At 35.6% G+C, this 25,814-nt stretch overlaps 1 protein-coding gene across 1 annotated transcript in view; it reads right to left on the minus strand.

Annotated features, from left to right (window-relative positions):
- The window catches only part of FIG4 (FIG4 phosphoinositide 5-phosphatase), a gene marked incomplete at both ends in the record, with an annotated part of 61,530 nt that overhangs the window by 33,375 nt on the left and 2,341 nt on the right, over positions 1 to 25,814 (minus strand). The window contains 13 exons of the mRNA XM_079550487.1: positions 976 to 1,124; positions 2,554 to 2,599; positions 4,106 to 4,222; positions 5,306 to 5,439; positions 7,877 to 7,974; positions 8,545 to 8,707; positions 8,972 to 9,072; positions 10,015 to 10,143; positions 11,367 to 11,515; positions 13,258 to 13,308; positions 14,425 to 14,581; positions 16,147 to 16,270; positions 17,334 to 17,432. Coding sequence (XP_079406613.1) covers positions 976 to 1,124; positions 2,554 to 2,599; positions 4,106 to 4,222; positions 5,306 to 5,439; positions 7,877 to 7,974; positions 8,545 to 8,707; positions 8,972 to 9,072; positions 10,015 to 10,143; positions 11,367 to 11,515; positions 13,258 to 13,308; positions 14,425 to 14,581; positions 16,147 to 16,270; positions 17,334 to 17,432 — 1,517 coding nt within the window. The remainder of the gene's footprint in view (positions 1 to 975; positions 1,125 to 2,553; positions 2,600 to 4,105; positions 4,223 to 5,305; positions 5,440 to 7,876; positions 7,975 to 8,544; positions 8,708 to 8,971; positions 9,073 to 10,014; positions 10,144 to 11,366; positions 11,516 to 13,257; positions 13,309 to 14,424; positions 14,582 to 16,146; positions 16,271 to 17,333; positions 17,433 to 25,814) is intronic.

Below are 25,814 nucleotides of genomic sequence, written 5' to 3' on the forward strand. Positions count from 1 at the left end.
GAGGAAGAGACTGAGAGAAATGCATGACCGAGGACTTGATCATTTTTTGAAACATGAGTTACTTCTCCACATTGCAAACCTAACAAAACACTAGGCAATGACAGCAGTGAAGCCATAAGTTTCATTGTCATGACTGTGGATGTATCAGGAGGGTGAACCGCGATAGGACAAGGGAGAATGGTTTTAAACTGAGACAGAAGAGGTTCAGGTTAGATATTAGGAGGAAGTTTTTCACACAGAGGGTGGTGACGCACTGGAACAGGTTGCCCAAGGAGGTTGTGGATGCCCCATCCCTGGAGGCATTCAAGGCCAGGCTGGATGAGGCTCTGGGCAGCCTGGTCTGGTGGTTGGTGACCCTGCACATAGCTCACTCCTCTCACTCCCAGAGCACTGCAGTTTAAATTGATTCATTTTTTTAAATAGTTTGAGGGTGCTCGAATAAGTATAATTACAACCCAGTTGGAGAGAACAGCTTTGCTGAAAACTCCTCTCTTCAATAAACCAAAAAGCACGAAATTTATCAAAGGAAATGTAGGAAATATCCAGGTGAGATGCACTTCCATAAAAATATCAATTTGGCATTCTGCAGAACAGCACATACCTATTTCAGTTTTTATTCTCAATTTACACTTTGCATCAACCAAATGAAATAAGTGTTATTTTTATGTTGCATTTATTTAAGAGGGAAACTTTTCAGTCTGTGTTTAGTTATATAGAGTGAAGTCAAGCAGCTATTTTGTAAGAAGCCTAACTAACATTTCCAGAATTGGAAATTTTCAGTGTGACTGGATTTTCTCAAAACAGTTGAAGTATGAATTTTTAGACTTAACTGAATAACTACAAAATCATTTCAATAGAAAAAGAAATGCACTTTTCCTTTTTACAGGCAGCACTTTACCCAAGTAAAGTCTCTTTACATAAGATCAAACAAACAAATAAAAAAAAGTCCACCACGACACAATTAATGTATCTTACCGAACAGCATCTGTATCAAACTGTAAATTGGGCTTATCGATCAGTCCCAGCGAATAGAGTTGGTATGCCAAAGCACATTTTCCTACCATGAACTGGGCTGTGTTAGTACGATCTAAACAGTCCACACAATTGGTTCGGAGAACTCCAGTCTGGTAAAGCAATGCAAATAAGAGATTTGTTTGGTTTTTTTAAAATTAAGAATTTACCATATTCATTATTACTACCTTTTCTTACTGTCCAACTACTTGTCAAATCTCTCATATTGGATTTTATGTCAGTGCACAGAACTTCAATCAAAGACTTTTTATATCTAGCAATCTATATTACTGCTATAAGGTCTACTTTCAAAATACTCTTTCTTCAACCATTACTGGAACTTACCTCAGAAATAAAGTGTTACATCAGTGAAGATCTTATTTTCAACTATGCTCTAACTACTGCATGTAACAAAGCACGCTGTCAGGTTGCTGTGGTTCTACTACGATGGTGCTCATATTTTGAGCTTTCCATATCTCGTGCTTGCACCTCCACTCTTCAGTTTCATAATGCATACAAATTTATAACATTAACAGATGCTAGACACTCCCACACAGTAGCATGAGTGATTCTTCTGCTCAAATATATTTATGGCTACATCTGTGCTAGTTATCTAAACTTTTACTGTCTTAATGAAGAAGCACATTTTGAGTGTGACTCACAAATTGTCCATCCCAAGACAAGATGAACCATGATGGAAATGCTTACACAGAACACTTACAGTGACTACCTCAAAGCTCATAGACAGAAGAAATCATATCCTTAACACAGGTAAACCTGCAAGGCTAACATTGAGAAATCTAAATAGCATTTGTATTCATCTTTATGAAAACACATCCGAGTGTTCAATTAATAAAGGAATGGTCACATCCTTTCCAACTTAAGAGAATTTCAAAATCATGAATAGCAAGTCAAAAGTCATTAATGTTTCTCAAAATATGCCCAGTGTTCAGAGTACATAACCATAACACTAAGGTATACATCTGTTACTTTGGAATTTATCACACTGCACTTTTCTTACTACAAAGAAAAAAAGTATTTCTAGTTGTATTTTCTTTCAGTGGCAGAAATAGCAATGATGTACAGAATATTCAGCAGTGGTAAAATTGTAATTGCTAATTTTTAGGTGTATGAATGTAACCAGACTTAGGAATGTTTATTCCTCATCCCTCCTGTCTAATATTATATTACATAGATTGTTAAAAAGTTGCTGTTTTATCTTTTGCTCTACGGCTACTACTATAGACTATGTGAGTAGTGGAAAGTAGTTTAAAATCCAAACACTTCTCAGACTACATTCAGCAAAAAATACAATTCCAGTAGCATAAAGTTTTCTGGAACTATCCAAGAACTTCAAGCCCTATTTCCTATTTAGGTTTCTTGCATGGACTGCAGTAATGCTGTTTATTCTATTATAAATGTTACTTTAAGAGAGTAAGCTGTGAATCAATCATTAAGTATCTATGTGAATTATTTCACTGACACTTTGGGAAGATTTAAATCCCTACATCTTTGAATTAATAAAGTCTACTATCTTACTACCTGCAAGCGGCCAGTGGAAATAACACAGCCTCCCAGTTCATTCCACCTAAAAGAGAAAAAAAAGAGAATAACTTTCAAATAACTTTTAAAAAGAACAGGCCATAACACATATGAATCTGCTCAGTAAAAACAGTGGCAATTAAATCCTGCTGCAAGGCAAAATTGATATCACTGAGCAGCAGAATGCAGTGAAAGCTCTGTGCATTAGCAAGATATAGTTAAATTGCATTGTTAAAAACAAAACTTAGCCTTAAAGTAGAAAGTTTCTAAGCTATATAGAACATTCCCTCCCTAGAAGACAGAGGACGAGCCATACAAGCCTGCCTTGCTCCATGAGGTCCTCAGATTAAAAACAAAAAAACAAAAAAGCTACAGTGCCAATGACTGCAGTGACTGGAAGGGAGAGGCAAAAGACACACTGTAGTACAATTGATTGATTTAATTCTCCCCTTCACACTGATTCTAGGCATACATGCTATTTATCACCCAGTTCTTGTTATTCTGTACCGACCATATCTGTACCCAAGAGGCAAAGAACATGAATTTGAAATCAAAGACATTTTGAGATAGGGGAGCAGTTATGCTTAATGCAAGTACAAGTGAATAACTGAAAATTTTCATGTTAGGAGCATAGCACCAGCCTGACTGGAGAAATGGTCTGACAAGCTTATATATACTACTTTTAAGACTGATTAGACTACTTCTACAGGTCACAGCATTACATGGACAGATCGATCTCATTCATGCTATTTTGCAGTTGTTACATTTCCTATACTGCATGGCACAGAAGCTCTAAAAGAGCCTCAGATTTTTACTTCAGATTGTTTCTAAATGAAGGTGGGCTAGAAAGGCAAAAATGCACCTAATGTATAATAAGAATGTCTGTTTGGGCACTGATGAATTAGATCACTATGACAAAGATTTGGAAAAAAAACAACTTGGAAGTTACATTATTTCTGAATTTTCAAAGACTTAAGAGGATTCTGCTGACTGAATCATTATATCTCCACAGCAGTCAAAACAAATACTGTTCCTATAATTTAATAACAAAATAAAAAAGCACAACTTTTCAGTTTTGTATGTATGAATAGCATAAAAACCAATTGGAAAACACTGGACTATCTTACATTTCAGTCCTAGGCATATTTTTCATACACCTTAAAAGAAGTCTCTTACCAAATTCCAAATGTTCTCTTTGTTAAAATCTACCCCCAACTTTAGGATCCCTTCGGTAATGATTAAAAAAAAAAAAAAAAAAAAAAAAGCTTTATATAAATACAGACAACACAGATTACAAGTTACGAATAATGGTTTGATGTAGGAATTCATTACAGTGGGAGAACAGCAGCGTAATAAAACAGACTATAAATTTTTAGATGTATTAGTATTTCATAGTACCTGCCTCTGACTGCAATTCTTTTGGCTATAACTCAATAACAAAGTACTCATGTTAAATGAAGTCTCAAAATAAGAAATGAGCAATAACAGAAATTGCAGACAACTCTCCTAGCAATAGACATTACTCATCATGCATGTGTAAGATTATACATACTTTTCATCTGGCCGCAAGACATTGCAGTAGGAATCAGGTCGATTTACAAAAAATCCAGTTTTCTTCACTACACTTTCTGCAATCACATTCAATCTATCAAGGACATTGCAAAGTTTGCTGGGGAGAGAAAAAAGATTACACAATAAAGATATATTAACAATCAAAAATTCTGTTTGGAAGTCTTTTAATAACAAAAATAATTTAAGAGAAGACGCATCACAGTTTCATTTATCTCACAGCAACAATGCCTACCCTTTTCCTACAGCTTAAAGACTTAGAAAGCAGCCTTTGAGCAATTTTGTTCAATCATTAATAAAACATTTTATGTAACACAAATGGAATAAAACACGTAAAACTCCTTGACTATAATATCACGCTCCTTTTTTCCCTGCTGAAGTTTTTGTGATTCATAAAATAAGAATATGACAGAAATTGATAAATGATTTCATTAAATGTTATGCCTCCACATTATTTGAAAAGTATTGTCATTCAGTAACATTTGTTTCATGTGTGGTCTTCACACTTTTCTTCATTGCTCATTCACCTCAGGGCATCCATCCATTAGATGAGGCTTGAAATGCAAATATTTTAACAAGAACTTTAAAAACAAAGTTATGTATAAACAGTTAAGCTTTATTTCTTTTTTTTAAGCAATTGTTTACACTGAGCTTGAAGGATTAATTTGAAATGTTTCTACAGGATCTGCTTTCCAGAAAATGTACTTTGGAACTACATGTTAAAGCAGAATCATTCTCAGTATTCATTAAATTTCCAGTAAACTTCTTTAGGTGGGTATATGTGTTACATCTCATTTGCATAAAAAAATTTATCTTCAAAGCTTTCAGGTTCTTTTTTGCATGGGTACTTGGGTGGATGCCTATATAAATAAACACCAAGCTTAAATCTAGAGGGGAGATCTTTTAATTATCTAGTATCATTCCCCATATCAGATAGACAATAAGCTTCCTTGGCATTGCTTCATACAGAACCCAAGAACTTGTGTCTAGCATACCTTCTGAAAGGAAACCTAGTCTTATTTTGAGATTTGCTAATTAATCATAAAACAAATTGAACATAGACCTATCTGTGCACAATGCCATTTTAGAATGAAAAACAGAGTGTGAAATCTAGTCAAATTTAAGGTCTCATCCAACCTGAACAATTCTGCAGTTCTATGACACAAATAATGACATTTTCTACCTTTTTGTGTACTTGGCCATATCCCAAGGAATATATATAATTGCATGCTCTGGGGGCAAAAATTGGTTCAGATATGTCACAGCAGCAACAAGTTCTTCGCTAAGAATCCTTTCATGCTTTCTTTTTTCACGTTCCTTCGGCAAAAAGAAAAGGAAGAGAATGTCAGTACCATCATCAACAACTACCTGTACAGATCCATATAGAGGGGTGTCTGTGTGTGTGAGTGTGTGTGCATGTATTACAGACTGATATTCTCTTACATGGACTCTTTAACCTAGACTCCAGTATTTGTTCAGTATGAGTTCAGTATGAGGCAGAAACAAGATGAACAAAAATAATTTGTTATGTTAAACAATACATAAAGGCAAAAAAAAAATAAAATCAGAAAACGAGCTTTTGAATTTGAAGAGCAACATCAGAATAATATTAGATTTACATTAGTAATATTTTATTAAGCAAAATATTTGACCTGTTTTAATTAAGAATCACAGCAGTGATTCAGCATACATATCAGCAACAAAAAGGTTGAAGTAGAAAGCTAAAAAGTGCCTGGAGCTTCCAAATTAATCAGTAGATTTCATAAGCTCTTCCCAACCTAGAATATCTTAAATGAGGAAAAACACCTTTTTAAAAACAAAAAACAAAAAAACACCCCAACTATTAAACATTTTGCTTGTTAAAGAAACCAATAAATAGAAAATAAACCAGTTCATCCAGCAGCTCTGCACACTCATTTTAAAACAGACTCACGTTCCTTTTGTGAATCAGTACATTCTCAATCTATGCACAGCACTGTCTGAACCATCTTAAAGCAAGCTCTGTCACTTTTGAAAAAGTCTCTGAACTGAAAGCTGGGCACAAGAATATCCCGTTAGCTTCTGGAGTACAAGGGGGCTCAGGTGAATTCTCTTCCATTACTGGCAGAAGATGGGGAACAACAGCTTTGCAAGATTATGAAAACATTTAGAACTTCATAGCCATTCCCTGAATATACCGAATGTTTTGGCACTCTATTTAATATGGCTTTTCTCTCAACTTAGTCCAAACTAAAACCTACAATGAACCTATAACAGATCAATTTAAACTCATATATAAGAGCAGCCATAAATAAATAAATATATAAAATGCAATTGTTCACAAATTTCTAGGAGAGAGAGGTGAAGTGTGAAATAGATTTACATTTCATCACCCTCTAAGAAATCAAAAGCTAAGCATTTCTGTCTCTAGTACTTTTAGTTTTTGTGTAGAAGCAAGAGCAATATGCACACAAGGTGACTTATTTATTTATTAACTGGAACATAAAATAATAAAAGTGTTTTAATTTTAGCATCCTAACACTGGGAAACCACAAAGAGGGAGAGAAACGGATGCATTTTTAGCCACAGTATCAAAGGGCCTGTGAATAAAAGCTTATAATGACTCATGTGTCAAGGTCACGTGAGCCTAGACTCACACTGTAACAATGGCCTTTGAAAGCTATGGCTGCAAGAAATAAAATTATTTTCTTGTCAACAACTGCTATCATAAGTTGATTCCACAGACTCTCAGACAATCTTAAAAGCCCTCTTAAACAGGAAAGCTTCTAGAAATAGAAAATAGGTTATCTAGTTGCCATTTATTACAATTTTGAGTTTTAAAAGTCTTTTTTTAAAAAAAAAAAAATTTCCCTACTTTTATTACGTTAGCAACAGACTGCACATGCACAAAGAAGGTTCTCTTTTCTACTGAATATAATTCTACAGTGTGACAAATGAAAAGGTAAATAGCATTTTTAAAAAGCCTAAAAAGAAGTAAGAAAGAAGTTCAAATGAATTTCAATATATTAAAACAGAATGTGGAAACAGTTCACTAAAGGAGAAAAAAATGTAGTAAGACAGAATTCACTGTAAAATTATCAGAAGAAAACATCCAAAAAATTACGGAAACTCCAGAATAGGAAACAAACCACACAGTTTGCATTTGGGCAGTGCTTTCAGAGTTTGAATTTTGGGTGGTCCTACATGGAGCCAGGAGTTGGACTCCATGAGCCCTGTGAGTCCATTCAAACTTGGGATATTCAATGATTCTATGAATTAATGCAGCAATAGAGTAGCTTCCCCATATGCTCATTCTGGCACTACCTGTTAACCTGCACAGGATGCCTCAACTTTCTCTCCTGATCATACATCCACAACTGTATCTGACGAAGCAAAAAAAGTAAGGATATGTCTTTACCATAATATTTCAAAGAACTCAGATATTTTTCAAGAAGTCTGAAAACATTACTTTGCATGGAACCACAGTTTAATAAGAAGTTAAAGGAAAATTTAGTGGTGAAGTTATTTTGACTTACTCCATTTAAGGGGAAATAGTAAGAGTCTGAGAACAACAGTGAAAAGTTGTAAGAAAACTATAAAAATGGGAGACAATGAAGAACCGTAGTCAAAGCAGTTACAAGGTTACGTGCTCTCTTGCATAGCATTAAATTTATGAAGAAAATATGCCACTTACAAGCTAACATTAGTTCAGAGCACAAACAAAAGTACACAGAGATTCTACAGAAAACATGTAAAAATATTCAAAATACTGTACCTTTACAAGATTCAAAATAATTATGGGAGAGCCAAATCTCTGAAGCATTTGGTCAAAGTGAAGAGCAGCAACATGTGCAAAAGGATCTGCTTGGTCCACTGCAACAGATACATATATTCAGGATGATTTTCCCTTAAAAGTACTCTACAAAAAGTAATTACTAATTCTCTAAAGTGATATGATTACATACTCTCATTTATTCATGCAAAACCCTCCTTTTTCAAGAAAAGCAACATCTTAAAGATTTCATGAGCTAGTAACAAAGATCAGTTATTCTGGCCCCACTAAATTTAGTCCAAATGCTTTCCACCATTTCCAACAGGTACGATATTATATCCAGAACCCTTTAAGATAAATGCACACAGATGAGTAAGCACAAAGAAAGCTGACATCTTCAACCATAAGTTTTTTTGTATGGCATTTCTGACTTTTAAGTTTAAAACAACGATTTTTTTTTCCTACTTGATACCAGAAAATGCAGCTGTTCATATGGTTGAATGTTGATATGCCCCCCCGTTTATCATAAAGAACACTGTTCTACCTTAAATCATAGCCTCCCAAAGAACAAATACATTGGCAGTCTACTCATTTTCACAAGTTCAGTTTTCACTTACTCTCTCAGGTGTTGTGCTAGCCATAATCTATCACAAAGAATAATTAATACATACGTGTTATGGGTGGCTTTGGCATCATAGTTGAAATATCTTGAGACCAGTACAGAGGGACAGAACCTCGAACCTGAACATAGGAAGAATAACTCCCCGCCGAAAATGACATGACTGAAGCATCATAAAGTATTTGTTCAGTTTCCACTTCATTAGCAACATCTCCCTACAACAAACAGAAATATGCATACTGTGGAAGACATGGCATTTCAGAACTGTGCATTATGGAGAACTGACCATCACAGACAGAGTATAATTAAACAGTAAGACACCAAATCATGGTACTAATAGCTTTCAGTTACTGTGAAAGACACAACGACCCTCTCAACATTTCAGTTCACCAATCAGTCATTTTCAAGCTTTCCATATTATTAGCAGGCCAGGGAAAATTACCATATACCATACCAAACTGAAATCACAATTGATTTACCTCACAGTTGGCTCCTCGTTTCAGAAAACGTGTTCCAGCAAATTTGCTTGATCTTCTGGCTATCAGAGTGACGTATATAGGACGACCGTAAATTAACAGTTCTTCAAAGAGAAGTTAAGGGTTACATATCACACAAAACTTAGAGATAAAAAGTTAAATTATCAAGTGACTGTGTCACTTTGTGCTGCTTCCTTATCATAAAAGAGACCCAAAAAAGAGGGAAGAAGTCATCTTCTCATCAAATACACATAGTGAAGATTATTGTCAAGAAATGCCTTTAGGCATAATGCTGGTAGTTGGGTCGACCCACATCTACCACTTCAAGTAAGACCAAAGATGAAAAAGTGGTATATAAAAACAGACATACCTGTCTGTCTGAACACCAAGCCAATGACCAAAGCTTGACAAGAATGAAAAAGTAAAACTAAATTTTGCAAAGACAACTCTAACCTTAGCTTCATAATTGTATTTACTTTCCCAAATATTTTCTTAACATGCTTCTGAATTAACATGGGATTGCTGATGATCAAAATCTACTGTCCCCACAATATACTAATCTTTACAGCTAAGATATTAGGAATGAGATATTAGTTTGAGCTTTTTCTCCTATTATTACCCACATAGACCCATTTAAAATAATTCCACAGTAATCACAAAGGTCTATCATCAGCATCAACAGAAACACTGCTGAAACATACCACCCACTGCCTTGCTGTGCTCACATCCACTGTTTGGTCTCCATAAATACTGAACAAGTAGCAGTGAGTGTCAATGTGTGCCATTTTTTCCAAGAATTCAATTCCACCCTTTGCTCCAAACACACTTCCATTTTGGATGCCATTTTGTCAGACTGCTCCTCTGCTGTCATCTGTCACACATCAACAACGTGTAACAGAGTATTGTCAGGAAGGTTCAACCTTTACTGCCATAACGCCCCAACACTTACCTCTGGCGCTGTGGGCCAACATAATAGTTCATTGTATTTCACACAGTCAAAGTTTTTAAATTGATAACTGAGATTTGTTTCACGAGCAAAAGGATACTTGATTGTCCACAGAATCCATGAATGATATACAGCAGCCAATCACGATGAACAGAATTTTTTACTGCCTCCAGAAGCTTCCCGTTCCACACATACTTTTCATAAGGTTTACTGCAAATTCCAAAAACACCTAGGGATTTGTCACAATAAAAAATGCATTAGCAATCAAGAAACAAACTCAACCACATTGGACTGTTGTAAAAACATAAGTTCATCGCATCTTTATTTTGATTTTTCTCTTGGCTGCGACTCATCATAATGTCTACTCATGTTCTTGAAGTTTGCCAAATATAGATAACTTCAAATACTTGTTGAACCTCTGCATTTATTGAGATCTATAATTTTTCTGCAGCTGCCAGCCCCTGTAGCCCCTGTAACATCCTTTAACAGACTTTGCAGAATTTTCTGATAGGACTTCATAAGATTCAATTCTATGTGAGCTCTGGAAGACTGCGCTTAACCATGGCCCCCTTTAAAAAAAAAAGTATTTCTTTCCCTCTTCCATCATAAGTTAGTCTGGTTTTCTTAATATACACCAACATCAAGAAATGCAGCTATTGTTGAGTCATGTATTAAAATTCAATTTTTGATGTATTGGAACCTGAGTCCTTACCCGTTTCAAAAAATAGGATATTATATGTTTAAACAAGGAAAAAAATGGCGCATTACCACTATTTAATGACAGTGCTTTCAGACAACCTGTATGAATCGCAGGACAATAAAACCTAGAAACATCAACTGAATGAAATTCAATACTGAAAATTTAGGGAAACAGGTTTTTTGTGGGCTGTTTTTGGTTTTTTTTGGAGGGGAATTGCAAAGCATAGAAGAGAATACAATTTTCATTTCTGATTAGTGATTTTATGAGTATTATATGCATATATCAGATCCAAAGTAAAGGCTGTAGTTTTCAAATGAAATTGATTTTTCTTAGGCTTCCAGATAGTACTTAAGACATCAAGTTGATACTACTGTCATACAATTCCTCTGTCATCAGTATTTTCCAAAATGAAACAAAAAAGGTTTATTAGGACTTAAAAAGTTATTGATTCTTATTATGTTTGCAATTCATTCCTACTGAGTCCTACAAGTCAGTTCAATAATCAATTGCTGGAAAATGTCAACATGTTCAATTATCTACCTGAGTTGCAATATAAATTACCAAGCTATTAACCATCTCTAGAAATTGCATTGTTCAAATGTCTAATTGGTGCTTTATATAATCTTTTATTAATTCACAATTTATGACAGTACTGATCAGTATAGAAGAGGTTTCTAGAAAGTAAAAAGTGGAATATATTCTAAATGAAATCATTATCAACAATATTTGCTTAACTAAACATATTTGCTTACCGCTTCCACCCTGTGTTGAAAGTCCTTCATCTTCAAATATATCAAAACTTTCTTGTCGGGTCTGAGTTGTTTCAGTTTTTAATATCTCAAGTGGCATTCTCAAGACAGTAAGATTATACTGAAGAGAGTGAGATAGATCATAGCTGTAACTGATAGACAGTTAACATCTATTAATAACTGCAGAAGAACAGCTGTGCTTTTTTTTTTTTTAATCCTAACTCCCCATCCACACTTTTATTTAACACAGAACTGTATTCTCCATTAAAAAAAAAATATTTAAACAAAACACACAGATGCTGATTCTACACTGCCAAATGGTAGAGATGGTTTCCAAAAAAAACTTTATTAACACAGAAATTACTCACGCTACAATAGTTTAAACTGTACATTCTTGTTGTATTTGAAAACTGGACATGCCTTTTGAAAGAAAGCATATCTGAAAACTTTCTTCGCTCTGTCCCATAAAGCAGTCCAGAAGATCAAAATTATCTATTCCATTAGAAATATCCAAATATGTTACAAACAACCTAGGATTTAATACATTTAAGTAACAACCTCTAACTAGTGCTACAAATAAATAAATAAATAAATAAATAAAATAAAAATTGGTCCATAAAAACTTTCTGTCCTCAAATTTATGACTATGCTATAAATACATCCTAAGAGTGGAGTCTGATAAGCAAAAGCTGTGGTTTGGGGTTTTTTTTGTTCTTGGTTTTTTGGTTTTTTTTTTAATCAGTTCCATAACAGTTACAAATTCTGCATCTCATGTCTTTTACACTGACAACATTATACTTGTTACTAAATTTTGTATGTCATTAGGGTTCTTTTCCCCATGAAGAAAAATGCAAGGAGATTTCCATTTTAGCCTAAGGCAGCATCAGTGATTACTGGTTCTCTAGTTAAGTTCTAGATATTCATTAATCATACTTAACAAATTAGTAAACAGATTTATGGCTGCTACTAATAACATCTAATTCAAACATTCACTACATTTTCATGAACAATTTAAATTAAACTGGTAAATGTGTTTATCAGACAGTTTTACATGAAACGTCTTCTTGTTCCTCTAGGCAGAACCACAAAAATACATGTGCTGATAATCTCCAAGTTGATTTTAAAATGGGGTTGTTTAATTCTAGGGCTTACAGAGAAGAAAACAGTTTTCATGCAGTGAGAAAAAAAAAAAAAGCCTTCCCATGCAAAACCATGAAACAGACATGAAACTTGGGTAGGTTTCTTCTTCTTCTTAGATGAGACATCTATTTCTCTATCTTTGTTTTGGAACCAAAGCAAAGCTCTATTTCTGGGAAACATGATCAAGAAAGAAAAACTGACAAGACAAGCAAATGAGCCAAAATACACTATTTTCAAAGTGAGCATTATCTATTTAATTTTTACGGTAAACAGAATTGGGCAAAAAGAAATCACGTTGTTGTCTGAGCTGCAGAACTGTATCTATTTCAGTTCAATGTACTTATACTTACAACTGCAAGAAAACAGTGAACCCACAATTCCAACGATACTCAGCTCTACATTTCTCTCTATTCTACAGATTCTTCTCCAAATTCACAAATCTCCACATGGAGATCATGCACGGACTGACCAGGTTGCATATCAAACAGAAGAGATTATTGCTGAGCACACATTGCAGCTTTTCTATTGGTGAAATACTAAATTTTACTATTGACCCTCTACCCTGTCACTAATACTTCTACAGCTTCAGTAGAGGCTCTACTCCTGTTTACGCCATTGAAGTAGAAAGTAGGTTCAAAAGACAGAAAATGGACAGTGTGATCAAATCTGTCTTACTTCTCTAGGATAACAACCTAAAAATGTTGATTATCAAAATCAAGTGGAATAATATTATTGGTAAGAAACCAATACTTACCTAAAATAGAAGTTGCTAGAAAGGTCCACATTTTGAAAAATTCTCAGGTACCTAGAAAATAATGCAAGTTATAGGGAAAAGTATTACTAACTAGATAGACTAAGAATCATTCCGGACCCCAGCAACAGAAATATCAATTCTTGTTGTAAATTCTCTAGCTATCTTATTGCAATTGTTTTGATAGCCAGGTAATCTCGCTAGAACATCAACAATGGGATTAAATTAGTAGTCTTTTTTAAACAGTATCTATGTATGTGTATACTGTTCTTCAGGCAGTTTCAGATACAGCTGTAGTTCTATTTTCTACAAATGTGGGTCAAAATTTCTAGCGTTCACAAAAGTAAATTTCAAACAGCACTATATAACAGTTACTGATTTTCAAAGCTATTCTCAAATGAATAAGTATCTGCTTCACCCATTATCTCAGAAGAAACCATAACACAACCTATGAAAGACCACAGGTACTGAAACTGATTACATAATATGTTCTGTTAGATTTTAAGAGGGGATACTGAGATCATATTAGCCATATCTTAACATGGAAACCTTTTTAATAGTTAATAACACCTTCATTTATTACCTGCCGTCAGTTCATCATAGTCTATCACAACTCCTAAGTTATTCACAGTTGGTAGAGATGAAAAAGCAGTTTACTGATACTATTTGATATTATTTCATAAAAGCCAAGTTATCCCACCCTGATATAATCAGTTTCAGGCCCAGATCACAGACAGGAAAACAAAGCTAAACTTATCTATGGGTAAACTTGTCACCCTGTATAACACCTATGTTCACGAGACTCTGACAGTACAGAAAGATTAAATTAAATAGCCTACTCAGTACTTCTTGAAAGGCAAAGAAGATCTCTTCGAGTGAGATAAACATGAATGAGTGACTAAAAACAGGACAGTATACTCAAACAATATAAAACAGTACTAGCTAGCATCACAGTGCCTTTGTAGATCAACATGCTCTGAGACTCCAGGCTAGAGGCCACAGAAGTTGTAGACCTTGCTCACTCCATTGTTCTGCACTGATTTATCAACTAAAATAAAATGATTTGAATGACAGAACAGAAAGAAATCCACGACCAAAACATCTACTTGCAGCTCCTCACTGCTTGGAAAAATATTCAAAAGGTACCTGTCAAATATTACCATTACTTACCTAGCTTCATCAGGATGAGTGACTCTTACAGAGTCATTTGGAATGTATATCATGTTTGTATCTTCTATTTTGTATATTGCATGACCTCCAATATCTGCCATTTTTCTTCTTTTTGTTATCAACACAATATAGTAGCCTTCTAAAAACCTGACAAAACCTGTTGAAAAAGCATTAAAATGCCATTAGTTGGATGTTTGCATTGGTTTGACTGTAGTTAGAAAAACCATCAGAGCTGCTGAAGATTTCAATTTTTTTTTCCCTCAAATTTAGAAGAATGTATACACAAATAATGAAAAAAAACATTGATAGACTCTTGCAATCCACTCCTAGGCATTAGAAAATACAGTACATAGACTTCTAGCTATATTCTGATGCTTTTTGTCATGTTTTCACTTTTTTCCCCCTTCATTGTGCGTATTTTCAATATTAGCAGGATAAGACAGATTATTCTGAATGAGTTTCTGACTGCTTAAGGCACTTGCATTTGCTTTTTATAGGACTCACATTGTTAAAAATGAAGCATAGCCCAAAATCTACATTTTCCAGAGCAAGGAGGAAATCCAGTCTCCAATTTTCTTTCTAGGTTTATGCATCCTCTAGTAGGGAGGAGCAGAAAACAAGAAAAGGATTTGAGGGTATGACAACTTCATTCTCTCTCTCTCTCTCCTTAGCAGCGGGGAATTAAATCCCTTGTCTTCCAGAATCTCCCAAGAATGATCCTTTCAGAGCATTAAGGGCAATCCTTTCTTGCTATCTGCTTTTTCAGAAAACATGCTTCACCCTGCTGAGGTCTAGAAAATGCCGGCTCTGACTTCACTGATTAGAATTAAAAAAAAAAAAAAAAAAAAAAGCGCTTCTGAACCCTCCAGATTCAAACTTTCACACCACAGAGGATTGTCATACTTCTTTATTGAGCTTCTTTTTGAGATGGCTCTTACATATCATCTGGAAAATGTGTAACAAAACATTAAATACAATAAAAATGTATAAATTCAATTTAGAAAGAAATACATAAACATCTCTGAACCAAAATTTATTTCTAGTATAAATATAATACAGGCAGTGATCCAATGGTACTAAGTTTAATTAACTAATAAACGGTATCAATTAGCTCTTGGAAGGTAGCACTTTGAGGTGTTGCCTTAAAGAAAGAGCCTGAAACTCAGTAACTGCTGCAATGCTAACAAATATATCAGTGTGGAAAAATAATCCTTGCTTGCATTTATATTTAATTTCCTTTGCATTATAACTTTAAGAAGGACAAGCAAGCATAACATGTTCCTCCCTGTCAGTATTAGAGGCTGCAGTATGATAGAATGAACAGCAAATCTTTTCTTCTGCCTTACTATCTCTCTCCTCAGAAAAATGGTCTCACCTCTGTAAGATAAGGAGACCCTACTGACAGTAAGCAACAAAGTCTTCCATTGGAAGCAGCTAGACTTTCTGTTGCTAAATAGATGTCAAAGCTCCTCCTGTATCCTCCAGGTAGTGAAATCATCTATGTGAATAGTCCTTACTCTTTGAATCTTGCCAAATTTTATCCTAAAGTCCAACTGGGAACTGAGGCACTCTGGAATTCTAGAATTCAGGGGTCCATTGTCCATGCTCTATGTGTAAATCTTTGGTTAAAAAAAGTTAAAACAAGGGAAGGCAGAAAGACCTATAGTGTGACACAGTAAGCCTCACCTCCATAAGAATGTAACAAACAAACAAAGCACTTACCTACTATACCAAAAGCAGATACAGCTCGGGATAACCCAGATGAACCCTTCTGCCCAATCTTTGTTCTGTTCCCCAAGTCTAAGCGGCCAAGAAGTTCCCTCACCTCTTGTTGTGTATACACATGCTTTAAAAGAAAGTTCCTCAAGTTACTGCTTTGGCAGCTAAATGTTATTTCATTCAGTCAGAAAGAGGTAGAATTTATTTAACATAGCTTAAACTATATCTCCTGTTTCACTCCCACAAGCAAGTACAACAAGATGTTATGCACAAAACCTGTCATTCACAGCAACAGTAATATTCACAATCATGTAGGAATTCAGACACCTCTAAGTCTGAAGTGTTTAGATTTTAAACCATAACCTTCTTGGAAAAGAATCCAAGTCTTAAGATTCTTGTTGCTGCTGTTTATTTTCCTTCTCATGTGATATATCAAAAACGCAGAAAAATCTGGCTTAATAAAAATTAAATGTATTTAGCACTTAAAATAGCACAACCAAACATAACAAAATCATTAGGAGAATATACATCATCAACTGAAGACCCCGAGAAATTCTGATTAAAGTGAATGTGCTTTTTGGAGATCTTACTGCTACACCCCATGCTATATATGTTCGTTATTACACTAATATTGTATGCATCTGACATATGAGCCTGAGAGAGCTGGGACTGATTGGTCAGCGCTCTGAGAGCGCTCAGAGGAGATCCTTCTGTGTATCCTAATGTGTATCAAAATCCTAATAGATCCTGATGTGTATCAAAATACCTAATAGAAGACAGTAAAAAAGACTCAGCCAGACTCTGTGGTATCCAGCAAAGGGACAATTGCCAAAAGAGACAAATTGAAATAGAGGTAAATTCCATTTGAACATATGAGAAAGCTTCTTCTATTGTGAGGATGGTCAAACACTGGAACGTGTTACCCGGAGATGCTGTGAATTCTTCATCCTCATCCAGAAATGATTGGGCTTTGCCCTGAGCAATCTGATCTAGTTGTTACTGCTCTGAGCACTGGGGTTGGAATAGACAATCTTCACAGATCTCTCCTAACATCAACTTCCTATGACTGTGATTCTGTGCCAGACACTTGTTAAACAGATTAAATACACACCATTTAATTACACATACCATCTAATATACAGTAATACTTGGAGTAACTGGAAAAAATAAATAAATAGAGAAGCACTCACCTTATCATCAATTATAACTAAATCCTTTGGTTCAGTGCGATCTATTTTCAAAACACGGTACTTGGTTTCTGCATGATTACTTCCAACAAGAAAATACCGCTAGATTAAAAAACAAAAGAAAAAAAGTCAGAATATTACATAATATAAAGCCACCAAACCCCATTTTAACATACTACATCAACGATGCAATTTATACAGCTTCTAGGTTTGATCCATATCATTGGATCATCAAAAAAGCAGTATTTAATCTGGGCTATTAATGTTCTAGATGTCAATACTTTGGGTAAGTACATTTGTACACAACCAAACTTTGCAGCTTAAAAGACCTCATTCACTCCAGTGTCCAGAGAAGAACAAAAATTAAAAACTGAGGGAACGTGAAAACTTGCTTAGAGAAGAAAAGATACATCTTACGCAAGGCACTGTCCAACTAACTTTTGCACCAGCATTAACTATCTTACTATTTCCTATGTGGAATTCAGCAGAAGTTCATAGACAAATGTGTGAAGTCTTAAATTAGTTTGCCTTTCCCAGTAAGCTGCAGAAATGTGTAGCTCAATTGAATGCAGTGTCTTGGTGACACTGTTAAACAAAGAAATACAAGAATAGGCCAGCTAGGATGAATCAGCGTCCTTCTCCACTGAGACACGAGTTGAAACACTCTTACAAATTGAAAGATAAAAGAACTTAAATTAAGAGGTAATCTGATGAGAAAATGCTGAAAAAAAATGGGTGGAGGAAAGATAACAGCATTCAGACAAAGGGAAAATTGGAAAAGAAAGAAAAATTAGAAGAAAAATAGAGGGGGGGAGATGGCACAAATAATAGAAGTCCTATGTTTCATAGACATTCTTCTGTTGAAAAATTTCAAATGAAGAAACTTTCAATAAACGGTTTGGTTCTGACTGCAAATAAGAACACATACCAAAAGCTGTGTGGTGGTCTTTGCAGAAATAAGGACCCTGTTTATGATGAGGATCATCAGACCTTATTGAAAGAAAAGGCCTACTTTGAAATCAACTGCAATTCCCCAGATAAATAATCTCCAGTTATACAGCTCTTCATTCTAGTAGGCAATGAAGACACTGAAAGAGGCAGTTTTGATGTGTGATACAGAATAATGAACAGAATAATGGGCACCAGCAGACTCAAAACCAGATTTCACATTAAAAGAAAATCACTCAAATAACACAAAAACAATGCTATCATTTTCCCAAAGTTGTTATTCAATTAAAAATTAAGCCACTTCCATAGGTTCCTTGCATATGCAAAATACAAAAGCTCTGACCAATGGTGATATAACTATTTGCACGTGATTCAAGACATAACACATCAGGCGTGTTGTCAGGTTGAAATATGCAACACCAAGTTTCCTGTGATTCAAATGCACACAGATACTAACTGACACGCACATGCTTTTGTGCAGTACAAACTACAGTAGAGCAACTTCATACAGAGAATTAAATTGCAAAGAAAGAGACAAAAACTTGTAAGAAAGAGGTCTAATGTGTGTGTGTTTTTTTTTTTTTTAACTGGAAAAATGCATCATTTACTTTCACTTTGTCATACTGCTAATGAAGAAAATTAATGCAGAAATCTTCAAAACTTCTAATGTATGTTACATATCCGTTGTCCTGCACTTAACAGGCCTTCTGAAGTTCCTTTTGAAGAAAGAAAAAATTCAAATACTTTAATAGTGCAGCAGTTACCTGCCTTTTTTTTTAATTATTATTTCCAATGATAAAATTCTTACCAATGTTCTTCCACAACACAAGCTCTTTTGATCAACAGTGCTGATTCAAAATACCACTTTAAAATAAACATTTCTCGTTTAAAATATCAAGGAAAGACTGCAGATGAATATATAGTATGTCTTATTTAATGGAAACAAACTACAAGCGACTGCCTAGACTTAAAAGATGTAAAACTAAGTGTAGATTACAGAACTGATTTGCTATAGGCTCCTCTCATTTCACTAATCCATTTAATCAGTACGATGCTACCACACAGCAAGATGTAACTCATAAATAATGCCCAGCCTAGGAGGAAAGCATAGCAAGTCCATGTGAATCTATGCAGCCAGTTCTAAACTTCAATAGTCACATGGATTCAAAGGTGTGGGAGAAAAAAATCAATAACAACATTCACACAACAAACAATTTCATAATTTACACAAATTATTTATTAAGAAAAAAGCACTTTAAGAAATCTCCGACAAAGAAAGGCTGAGGGAGCTGGAGTTTTTCAGGTGGAAGAAGAGAAGGCTCTAGGGAGACCTCATTGCAGTCTTCCAGTACAAAAAGGGAGATTAAAAACAGGAGGAAGACATTTTGCGCTGTCTGATAGTGATAGGACAAGAGGGAATGACGTTCAGTTAAGAGAGGGGATATTTAGATTAGAGATACAAGGAAATTATTTACTTAGAAGGTTGTTAAGGTGCTGGACCATGTTGCCTAGAGAAGCTGTGGGGGTCCCACCCCGGATGTGCTCAAGGCCAGGTTGGATGGGGCTCCGGGAAGCCTGAGCTGGGGGGTCTGCCCATGGCAGAGGGTTGGACTTAGCAAGATTTTGAGGTTCTGTGATTCAGTGAACTGCAAAAGGGAATGCTGCCATCACCTTGATGCACCTCATACACAAACATTGCAGAGCTTACTGAGTGGTTGGGCAGCCCAGTTCTGCTCTTTACTCTGCTTCATAGTGACAGCTAAGAAGCCCCCCCAGACACACCTTATTACAGCCCACCCTCGCTGAAGCCCTTGGCACAGGAAACCATTCCCTGCAGATCCATTATACCCATATCTGCACTTCCTGGGAAGGGAATCGCAAGGACAAGCAGCTGGCAGGACACCAATCACATAAGGCTGAGTGGCACAAAGGTGGAGGATGGGGTTGTCCTGCTGCATCACCCACCGGAAATAAACACCAAGCCACCGAGCCAGACTCTTGCTTAGACCACACCATTACAAGTTTTACTTCTTTATGCAGCAGCAAGTAAATGGGCAGAGAAAATATCATATTCATTTGCAACCCACAGATAATGAATCAAGCTTGTACTTTAAGAATAAATTCTGCTTTTCTGTTTACAGAAAAGAATCAACTGAGGCCAAACTATTTTATGCAGCCCATGATACCACAGTACAGGTCAGTGATGTCTCCTTGTGTCCTGCTCATTACGTAACATAATTGCTCCTGCAAGTGACATCTATGTTAACTGACTTATTATTCTGAATTAAAATATGACAGTACAGCTTCAGTTTGTCCAAATGGTACCTGGAATCAAAGACCATATTTAAGGCTGAAACACGGCACATGACACCCAGGAAGACAGACAGACGGACAGAGTTTCAAATGCTACTACCAAGGAAGTTTGGTTGAATACTTTTCCCATTTCCATTTTAATAGAAGAAAAATACATCAGGGAGCGCTATGAGAAATGCACCATTCACATCAGCTTGGTGGCCACCAGTGGCTCAGCTGTAGGGCCAACTCAAAGTTCTGCTGCTTACAGTGGTAGCAGAGGGATGGGTTAGAGCAGAATTTGACATCTGCAGACTGCTGCAGCTTCTGCTATAATGAATAATACTTCAAAAGTACTCTTTGAATTCTTTTAAGGACTAATTTACAGGGGCTGTTTCAAATTAGAAAGCTAGGTTGTATGTGTTAAGGAAAGTCAGTTGAGAGCAGAAGCAAAACGTCAATCAACAGACTTGCATACATCACCTTCTTAGAAAGCCACGCACTGAGAAATCTCCATTTAGCAAGTAGGAATCTTAGACACTGCATGTTACAGGATATTCTTATAGAAGTAATAAAGAAGAAGAACTGCAATAATCTTTAAATTTGGACTAGTATTCAAAACTAGGATCCCCAGATTGGACTTCTAACTTGGAAAGTTTTGGGGAGTGCTAACAATCAACAACACCAGAGCTGTCTGAAAAACATGATATATCAGCTCATATTCAACCTTTAAGATCTGAAATTAAAACAAAGATGATATGAAGACTAACCATTAAAAATTAAACAAAACCAGACATTTCTGGATGATACAGAGCAAGAAATAAAACCCTATCAGTGACATGTATTTCAGTTAAATTTGCTATAACATGAACACTAGGAAAGAGTAAAGAAAAATGCTAAATCAACGCAACACTGTGTACGGATCATCACATAAATTAATTTCTAAGGCTGCAATGCAATAGTCAGAAAGTAAATCAAAACTCAAACTGAGTTGTACAACTCAAAATGAGTTGTACTGCTCACAACTATTTTGATTAACAGTTATAATTACAGAAAAAGAAATGAGAATTCACAGGTAAACTGCAGAAACCTTTCTGGGAGTTTCTATTTTTACTCAGTTTATTACTCAGTTGAACCAATAAATGCGAGCATTTTCAAAACATTTCAAACAACTGCACTCTACAGCAAACCCTCTGTGTTTAGATAAATAAACAACCTTGACAAAGAACTTTCTCAACAGAACAGTACACAAGAGAAACTGTGCAGCCCTCCTCATACTGCTGGATGAACGTGGATGCCATTCAACCATCACCGAAGATGAACCACACCGTTTCCCAGCTTAGTCTGCCTTGGCCTTTACTGAAATTTGTTCACAAGTGTACCATGCAGATGCTTGCCTACGAGATCTGGACTGAAGCTTCATCTCACAATTATCACTAAGCAACCACAAGATGGGAACAATCATTAGTCACCTTCACCTGAGACTAAGTTTTATCCAAAGAAATCTAATTGAAAAGCTTTACACCCTCTTTTATCGATCTTTTGATTCAGCCAAACCAATAAAAATAGCTCCTTCTAAAAGGAGCCTAAGCAAATAAGAGAATTCTTGCTGCAAACTGTTGTCTATAAAGGAAGATGAGAGTTCTGAAATCAAACATTCTCTTTTTATTTTTCCTCTTTTAACAAAATTGCTTTGAACTCCTAGTTTTAAATTATGACTTGCTTGTTTGTATAGGCTAATTGCCATTAAGAAATGTTAGCACCATGAAGAAATTCTATTTCATTCATCAGTTAGAAAAATCAGAGTAGGTCCTCTCCATTCTTTAGGAAATGTCCTCCTGCCCAAGCACACGGTCCTCCACAGGATGCAGTGTGGAGATCTGCTTCACCAGGGTCCTCCCCACTGTCTACCTCACGTTTCTACCCTTTCTCAAGTGTGTTCTCCCTGAGGTGTCACCATCACAGCTTCAGAGGCCAGCCCTTCACTGCGGAGGGGCCACTGGAACTGGCTGCCCTAACTTCACCTCATAAAGGAGCCCAAAAGGTCCCTGCCAGCACCTGAACACCTGCAATCAATGTAGGAAGATATTTATGGATCAAACCAACAGCTGAAAAAAAAAAACACGCTGGGTTGCCAGATGAGTGATCTTCATGTGAAGACTGATGTTGGATAAGCACACCACTGGATCTCTCTGCTTACATTTCTGCTTAACTAAGCAGCACAATGGTAGCCATCTCCTGCTGCCAAACATCCACCTCCCCTTCAGAGCAGGCGTGAAATTACGCAAGAAAAACTTAGCCTCTTCCTCTTTGTGGTAGTTTTCATATATACTGAACTTGACTGCAGATCAGAAATTCTTCATGGTATAAAGAAGGCACTGAATAAGGATAACAAAAATATGGGCTCAACTATAGGAAAGAAGGAAGAAAAGTAATTGAACTTAGATGCAAGACACAGCAAAACCTGCACTATATTCCATTTCTCTATAGATCCCACAGCTATTATGGGAGTATCTTTGATCTTGTACAAACTAGTGGAATGACACAGAAAGAGATGATAAAGAATGAAAAGATGTACTGAAAATAGCAAAAACTCAGTTGGCATGATGTGTGCTTCCCATAAGCTGTTGAAGCTTATATTTTCAAGATGGGAAATTTTAAACCACTGCATTTAAAACACCATTCTGGGGGCATGCATGAATGGCTACTCATTCTGTATTATATCTGTTATATTATATCTGTATATTATTTATATCTGTATAAAGTCACAACATTTGGCAATTCCCTTCCAACCCAATGCAATCAAAGCTTGCTTTTTGTCCCAATTCAGACTTTCCTCTTGCTGCTTGCAAGACTGAAAGACTGAGAGTTTTAAGATTCTCTCTCCTAATTTTCATTTAAATTTATTAATTATACATCTATACATTTTTCCTTTAGCCAAATGAATCTCCCTTTTTTAACATCTATTCTGATGGAATGCTTTTAGAAACATAAATAACTGGATCCCTTTTCAGCACCTCATCAATTAAAAAAAATATGATCCTTTATTATAATAATAACTAAATATTCTTTATCCTTTGCACCTCCTAAGAGAAGGCTAACACCTGTGTTACTCATTGAACCTTCAGTGTATCCATTCTAGTTTTAATTCTTATTTCTTTAATGTTGAGGAATAGAAAGTATACACAACATGCCATACGAAGTCTCTTCATATAGATATATTAGTATTTTTCTCATTAAGAACCATAATGCAAAAGATCACATCTGCCTTTTTCACAGTTGTACATGAGCAGCTAAGCCTCCCAATTTTTCTTCTGCTAAATTACCCAGATCTTCCTGCTCTCTTGTTTCTGAATTAATAAACCCCCACAAAACTTTTATGGTGTATAATCTGCCTAAGGTGCACTAAGTTTCTTAGTATACTATTCTATTCCAAATTATTTCTTTTATATACTCCTGAGGGTTATCATTATTTCATGCAATCTTGTGCTCTGACTACCCTAATTATTGGCAATATTTCAGAGCTCGCCCTCATTCGAGGCCAAGATCATTACTGTAATTGCTAAAACATATTGGTCCTAAAGCAATTACTCGGGAAAAAAAAAAAAAAAAATCACCCCCATGAGATGATTCCTTATTGAATCCACAATTAACTTCTCTAATAACCTCCCTTCCACTAGGGAAGCTATAGACTTTCCTTGTGGTGCTGCACATCAGTAGAGTATTTGATTTAAATACGTCAGGCCATCTAATTTTTAGATGAAGATATGCAAAACAATCAGGTTAATCTGCTAGCATCTTTGAAGTCTAGACTGCACTTTACGTTATTTACCTCCATTTTCAACTACTTTTCTACAGAAAATTATGCAGGTGTGGATTAAATATTCCATTTAAGTTCCAGTCACAGCATCACTCCTGACTTGAACAACCTGTTGAAAATAGTTACAGTCATTCCACTGTTTAGCTAAATGATTCTTCTTCTCTCTCCAAGCAGGCCCATTCTCTTTTTGTTCTTTTCATACCTATTTTTCTTACCTATTTTTCTTCATTCTTCCACTGTATTTCAATTTGTGACCATTTAACCACAAAATCCTTACCATACTGCTATACAGAAAAGTGGACTCACAGTAAACCTAGATCTGTAAGAGTATTACTCTCTTGTTGATCTAGTGACTACATGGTGACACCCAGGATAATATATATATAGGCATACTTACATATCCTTCTAAACTTGTCGTATTTTCATCAGTGTTATTCCACCAAGCATCTGCTAACAAATGGTCCTAGACCTCACCAGTAGATTAAATTCTCATTTTATTGCCCATATGCCTGGCAGTACGCCAAGATATTTAAGATGGAAACAATATTTTCCTGAGCTTCACAAAATTCCTTCTCTTGCCCCAAGCCTGTCCTTTGCTCAGCTGTCATTGCCTGAGCATGGAATACCAATACAGAGGGAATAGTACAGAGTCCAACTGAGAGGGGCTCTCATTCATTGATGAATTCACTTGAGAGAGATACAATTTCATAGCAAATACTAGCTAGAAAATTATAATAGCTAATGGAAATTGTTCATTATTTCTAACATTCTTCAAACATATTAAACATCTACAGAAATAAGTAGCTTTTTCTGTCAGATCATTTTCTTCAATAAAGCTTATCCCATTTAACCGCAGCTTAAGATATCCACGTCCTTTAACCTTGTTTTGTTCATATAAAATCTTTCCAATTACTTTTAAGACAAATAAAATAAAGAAATAAATAAACAAGCAGTCACAGAGTTATCCCTGGGAGTGGAAGGCAGAAAAATCTACAGTAATTATGCAAGTCACATTGCTTAATAAACTGTGGGAGTCATTTGGATACTATGAACATGAAGGCTGTAGCAGAACCTGATTAGAATAAAATAGTATTAATTAAGCCTCATAATATTCTGAAAACAGGTAAGTGATGTGATTTTACAGAGACGGCACAAATTGATTTACACAACATCAGACTAACTCAGGGGAATGACAATTTCCAACTAAGTGGCCTACAGCTTTCAGGTGGGTTTTATCTGCAGGATACACACAAGATCAATCTTCTCCTAGATAAGAAAATATTTTTGTTTCACATTGCTGAAGCATCTTTACTGCCCTCTGGTGTGCATTTCAACAGTAAATATATGAATAACTGAAAGATTATTGACACTGATCTGAATACAAACAGTTTCAGCTCATTTTCTTGACTACTTCTGAACAAGCC

Source organism: Tetrao urogallus (genome assembly GCF_951394365.1).
Source record: "Tetrao urogallus genome assembly, chromosome: 2".
Classification (NCBI taxonomy): Eukaryota; Metazoa; Chordata; class Aves; order Galliformes; family Phasianidae; genus Tetrao; species Tetrao urogallus.